Source organism: Plutella xylostella, chromosome 25 (assembly GCF_932276165.1).
Source record: "Plutella xylostella chromosome 25, ilPluXylo3.1, whole genome shotgun sequence".
NCBI lineage: Eukaryota > Metazoa > Arthropoda > Insecta > Lepidoptera > Plutellidae > Plutella > Plutella xylostella.
In genome coordinates, this window is record NC_064005.1 from 3,215,858 (window position 1) to 3,222,698 (window position 6,841).

The 6,841-nt window shown below is 39.7% G+C and overlaps 1 protein-coding gene across 1 annotated transcript; it reads left to right on the plus strand.

Moving 5' to 3' along the window:
• Positions 1-225: 225 nt before the first annotated feature.
• On the plus strand, positions 226-5,720 carry LOC125490601. Its single transcript, XM_048630386.1, has one exon. The coding sequence runs from the start codon at positions 226-228 to the stop codon at positions 5,593-5,595; it is 5,370 nt and encodes a 1,789-aa protein (XP_048486343.1). The 3' UTR covers positions 5,596-5,720.
• Positions 5,721-6,841: the final 1,121 nt, after the last annotated feature.

Consider the following 6,841-nt stretch of genomic DNA (forward strand, 5'->3'; position numbering starts at 1 on the left):
TGTGTGGCCGCTGCCTCAGCTGATACCATAGTGTTGGCTCGCAGTGAGTGCCATCCCGTCCACGCCAGCCAGCCCAGCGAGGTCATTTAACCCACCATACACCACACAACCGAACTGAGAGCATCTATTATTAAGTTAAAGTATTATTTTAATTATTTCATTGACTAATTATTGGTTTACTTTGGTACAACTAAACAGTAGGTACTCTTAACTTATACCTGCACCATGTCACAAGGGGAGACTGCACCTAAGTCTCCATCAGAGAATCTAAAGCTAAATGTACCTCAAACTAGTTACTATAACAGTCTGAAGGATCTCAATACTAAGCGTAGTTCTGTAAAGGGCAGAATTACAAAATACAAAAATCTTTTAAAGAAAATAACCGAATCACATGATGTTTCGCCAACTGATTTGTGCATGCTAACCCAAAGGTTTGATAAGTTTCATGAGTTATATTCAACTTTTGATGAATTACAGTCTCAGATAGAATTATTAAATTCCTCTAATTTAGAGAGTGAACTCGACACTCGTGAAGAGTTAGAGGCTGAGTTTTCATTGCTTATTGCACAAACTCGAGTATATTTAGATAAGAACAAGTCTCATAAAAATGACTTTGAATCTGCATCTGAAAATGGGTCTCACAAGTCTAGTTGCAGCCACTCATGTGACAATGGTGTTGGTGCAAGCTTCAAACTGCCTATAATAAAAATATCGAACTTTGATGGTTCATATTTTAAGTGGTTGGAATTTAGAGATACTTTCACTTCTCTCATCCACAACAACAACCAAATTAAACCAATACACAAGTTTCATTACTTGAATTCTTACCTGGAAGGGGAGGCTGCTCGTGTCTTAACCAATCTAGAAGTAACGACTGATAATTACAAGGAAGCCTGGCGTCTCCTCTGTGAGAGATACAACAACGAAAAACAATTGATAAAAAATCACTTGAATTCTTTATGCAACATTCAACCTGTCGCCCGAGACTCCGCAAAGGGTTTGAGGTTCATAGTTGACCATGTTTCCAAGAACCTACGGGCATTGAGCTCTCTTGGTGAACCAACAACCTCCTGGGACACCCTCATCATTCATTTGGTCTCGGCAAAGCTCGACAACAATTCTACTTTTAAGTGGGAAGAATATAAAAATAATTTTGAAAAATCACCATCATTAAATGATTTTTTCACATTTCTAAAGGGTCGTGCAGACATTCTCGAGTCAGTTAACTATAATAAAACTGTCAACAATCACCCCAGACCCGACTCACACTCAACTTATAACAAACCTGATAAGTCACATACAAAATCTTTCGCAATTTCAGCCACTGATGCCCCTCCAGCTCCTGTGTGTGTGCTGTGCAATGGGAGTCATCGCATTTACGACTGCGCGTCGTTCCTGGCCATGTCCGTGGAGGACAGATGCTCGGAAGCAGCTCGTCTTCGCCTGTGTGCCAACTGCTTGCGTAAAGGCCATTCTTCTCGCCAGTGCAGACTTCGTTCATGCTCCATTTGCAAATTGCGACACAACACTCTCCTCCATAGGAGTACCAACCGTGACCCTCCCCAGGCTCAAAATACCTCAAACGTAAATACATCCACCATGGAATCTGAGGTAGGTCAGGAAGAAAATAGCAACATAATTAGCATGTCTATTAACTCAAGTACAAACGAAAGTATTTTACTTTCAACTGCTCTAGTTGATATTTACAATCCGAGTACTAAAAGTCACCTAACCATTCGTGCTCTTTTAGACAGCGGGAGCCAATCGTCTTTAATAAGTAGCGATCTAAAAACTAAGCTAGATTTGACTCCTCAGCCAACTCGAGTAAACATTGTAGGTGTAGGTAACATTATCACATCTAACTCATTGCAACGCTGCCTTGTACAAATTAAATCGAAGCACAGCAACTACTCAGCTGATCTGTCATGTCTTGTACTGCCCAATTTAACTGGGAACTTGCCTAACAAGTCGTTTGATTTGTCTCAAATTAATTTACCGACCAACATAAAACTGGCTGACCCTACTTTCAATGTATCGGCACCTATAGATATGATAATTGGTGCTGACATCTTTTGGTCATTGATAGAATCAGATCAATTGTATTTAGGCTCAAAACAACCGGTCATGCGCAAGACCAAATTAGGTTGGGTATTGGCAGGCGCATTGTTTACACAAGATTATATTGATTCAACAATAAATTGCAATCATGTTTCAACCGTTGATTATCATTCAAGTGATTACATTTCTAATGAAACATTAGATAAAACTATAACAAAATTTTGGGAATCGGATCAAATTCCTGAATCATCAAATAAAGTTGTTTACACAGATTTAGAAAAGGAATGTGAGCAACATTTCATCGATAACACAACTCGCAACGCAGAAGGCAGGTTTTGTGTCAAACTACCCCTTCTTTCAGAACCAGACTGTCTAGGTGATTCATTTAGATTAGCTAGGAGACAATTTTTTGCGTTAGAAAGGAGATTTAAAAACAATTTAGAACTGAAACTTTTATATTCTAAATTCATTGAAGAATACCACAAGCTAGGGCACCTATCTAAGTCAGATAGTTTGATTCCCAATCAATCCTACTTCATTCCACATCACGCTGTGTTGCGGCCAGCTAGTGAATCAACGGCATTACGTGTAGTGTTCAATGGAAGTGCTAGGACTACCTCAGGTTATTCTATCAATGATTTACAAATGACAGGACCCCACATTCAAGATTCTCTGTTCAATATAATACTGAGATTTCGCCAGTACGCTTACGTTTTGTCTGGAGACATCGAAAAGATGTACAGACAAGTGGAGGTCCATGAAAGTAACCGTAATTTGCAAATGATTTTGTGGCGTAATAACGAAACTGAACCGTTACAGTCATTCAATTTAAACACGGTTACCTACGGGTATACCAGTTCAAGTTATTTAAGCACTCGCTGCTTATGGCAGCTAGGTGAAGAGTGCCATGATTCTAGGATAAAAGAAATCATACAAAACGATTTTCTGGTTGATGATTTATTAACTGGTAGCAATAATCAGGACGATTTATTACACATCAAAAGAACAATAGAGCGTTGTTTATCAAAGGGTTGTTTTAATTTACGCAAGTATCGTTCTAATGCTCCATCAGTTCTCGCTGATTCACAAAACACAGAAGGTAATCTAGTGATTAGTTCATCTTCCCATACATTAGGAGTTGGGTGGGATCCAAAAAATGATCTTATTCAATTTCCTAGTAGTTACAAAATTAAAAAGGATTCCCCAACAAAACGATCAATTTTGTCAGATTCATGTAAAATTTTTGACCCGTTGGGCTTATTAAGTTCAATTACTATTAAACCAAAACTATTAATCCAGAAGTTATGGATTGAAAAGGCGGATTGGGATACGCCTGTTAGTCAGGAAGTCATACAATCATGGCAATCATTTGTCAACAGCATAGAAAGCATACAAGATATAAACATTCCCAGACATGCATTTAGTATCAATGATGGTAGTGTAGAATTACACTGTTTTTGCGACGCGTCTAAGGTTGCATTTGGTACATGCATTTATGTAAGGTGCATAGATACAGATGGTGCAGTTACAGTGCGCCTCTTGTGTGCCAAGGCCAGGGTAGCATCAGTGAAGCCCACGACTATCCCCCGCCTTGAGCTGAGCGCATGCCTGCTCGGGGCGCAACTCGCAGCCGCCGTGTGTCGCGCTCTGCGATGTGTCATTACTCGCAAGTTCTTTTGGACGGACTCTTCTATCGCGTTGGCTTGGTTAGGTATGCGATACGACAGATTAAAAACGTTTGTCGCTAATCGGGTAGGTACTATCCTAGAGTTAACTGACGACTCTCAATGGCGTCATGTACCTACAGACCAGAATCCCGCAGACCTTGCTTCACGCGGCATATCCCCATCGGATATTAAAAATTTAGATTTTTGGTTCAACGGCCCCTCATTTCTTTCACAACCAGAACACTCATGGCCTACACTGAACACTAAACCTAATGATTTAAATGAAATACCTGAAATAAAAACAGTAAAAATTAATACATGCACAGAAAATACAAACAATAAACTCATAAATTTTGAAGATCATTCTAACGTAAACCGTTTGCAACGATCATTTTCATACGTACTACGTTTCATTCATAATTGTAGAAACAAACAAAGAAAAACTGGTATTTTGCAGCCTGAGGAGCTCACTGCTTCTCTTGAATTGTTAGTAAAGCTAGCCCAAGAGGAAACTTTCTCGAAGGAGCTCAGTATCCTGAAGAATAATAAACCACTCAATCCGAAGAACCCATTGTTGTCTTTAAATCCATTTCTGGACTCTAATGACATTTTGAGAGTGGGAGGACGTCTAGATTCTTCTTGCTACTCATTTGAAAAGCGTCATCCCATGCTTCTTCACTCAAAGCATACGCTTACAAAGTTACTATTTCGTCGTGAGCACATACTTCTTCTTCATGCTGGTCCACAGCTATTACTTTCTTCCATAAGGGAATATATTTGGCCAATTGCTGGCAGAGATCTAGCTCGTACTACAGCAAGACAGTGTGTAGTCTGTCGCAAAGTAAGCGGTAAAACTACAACTCCTATCATGGGATCGTTACCTAAACAACGTGTGGACCCAGGGTTTCCCTTCTTGAGTACTGGTGTTGACTTTGCCGGACCATTTTTAATTACAGACAGAAAAGGAAGAGGTTGTAAGATAACTAAATGTTACTTATGTCTATTTGTTTGCTTCCGGTATAAATGCTTGCATCTAGAAGCTGTAAGTGAGCTTTCTAAAGATTCTTTTATATTATCATTGCGTCGTTTTATCTCTCGACGCGGGAAACCAAGGGAATTCTTTTGCGATAATGGCCGGAATTTCGTTGGTGCAGCCAGGGAAATCGGCGAATTCCTTACTTCTAACTCTGGTGACATATCAGCTTTTTTTTCAGAGTTAGGAATCAAATTTAATTTTCAACCTGCATATGCTCCTCACTTCGGTGGGTTATGGGAGGCTGGCGTTAAGTCGGCAAAGTATTATTTAAAGCGTATTTTAGGCAACTGTCATTTAACATTCGAAGAATTGGCAACTTTGTTTACTCAAATTGAGGCTATCCTCAACAGTAGACCTTTATGTCCATTATCCTCATCCCCTAATGATTACCAACCTTTAACCCCAGGGCATTTCCTAATTGGTCGTCCATTGCTGTCATTTCCATCACCAAATTTAGAAGATGCTAAGATGAGCAGACTAGACCGTTACCAGCGATTAGAGCACATCCGTCAACACTTTTGGAATCGATGGCAACGAGAATATGTCACGGAGATGCAACAGAGGCAAAAATGGCGCATTCCTACTAGACAACTGCAAATAGGCGACCTGGTACTTCTGAAAGAAGAGAATCTCCCCCCAATGTCTTGGAGGCTAGGACGTATAACATCTCTGTTCCCAGGAAAGGACAAAGTAGCTCGGGTGGCTGAAGTCAAAACTACCCATGGTACATTCAGAAGAGGAGTGAAGTACCTCTGTCCTCTGCTGGAGCCTGCAGACACCTCTTTGGAACCTGAGGATTCCAAGGCCCCGGAGTATGTTCAGTCCCATCACTAGTGGTTGAACCCCATCACTATCACTTGTCAAACCGAATCGGCAACGTCACTTTCTTCTTATAATAAAATTGTAACCATCAACATTGTAAATTGTAAAAGCAAGAATATACGCTGTATTTAAACTTATTTGGAGTCAGATTATTCATCCTCACCATCCTACAAGCATCTACGAGGAACAGCCGCTATACGGGTTCGTTATCGATGTAGATAAACGTCAGAATATGCTTTTAGCTTTTGTTTCTGAATGAGAACAATGCACTTAGGTATGTTTGGACCATAATAATATCTAGAATCTAGATGTGCAGGTTTACTAGCGATGCTTTCCATGACCGCATGAGTATGAGCACATCATTGTACTTAGGTAATATTTTTTATAAACTCATGTATTTTATTAATCCTTACGTATAAATTTATATTTCTAAAGAATTTATTGGTACATTGCGCGATTCGAACCCACGGCCTCACGAATGTGATCCGAAACCTTATCCGTTACTCCTTCAAAACTCTTTGTCCTCCACAAAACACACAAAATCGATTGTCATTCAAAACGCTCAAGAAAACATCCTCATGGCTCTCAAAACGCGAATGCAATCGAAGTGTCGACACACAACCCAAAGGATGTGGACTTAATGGAATCACGAAATGATTTTCATAGTAACTGAATCGCACAGTTGAGTGACAAGTCTCATAACTGGTTGTTGATGGAGTTGCGCGGCCGCCGGCGCTACCAATTTGCATAATATTGCATTCTGAAGCTCCTGAATATTTCAGCGAGGCTTAAGTGAGACTCAAGGGGATAAACAACCGGTGTTGTGCCACGACCATTAATAGGACAGAGAGCTTGTAAGCAAGATGTGTGATGGTGATGGATTTAGAGCTGTAATGCCGAGCGCAGAGGACTTTGATTAATGAACGCGTTTGTTGTGGATCCTTGTGTCTGCCTACCTCGGTAGGAGACTGTGTGTGATACACACAATTTTTAGTTATTAATTTAATATATACATACATACAATAATAGTAATTTCTTTATTTCACTTACAATTAATGCCTGTAAGACACAATGTATTTCAAATATATTTCGTTTTCAAGACATTTTTTAAGTAAATAACCACCCGAAACTTTTATCCTCGAATGTATTTAATTTTGAATGACTTGACGGATTTCAATTTCATCTATACTGTGTAATTCAATTCTTCATTAGAAACCTGAAATTCCGGAAGCTCTAACTCTAACGGGGATCGTTAGTT

Coding starts and splice junctions, on each gene's coding strand:
- LOC125490601 (XM_048630386.1), top strand. CDS start 226: ATGTCACAAGGGGAGACTGCACCTAAGTCTCCATCAGAGAATCTAAAG.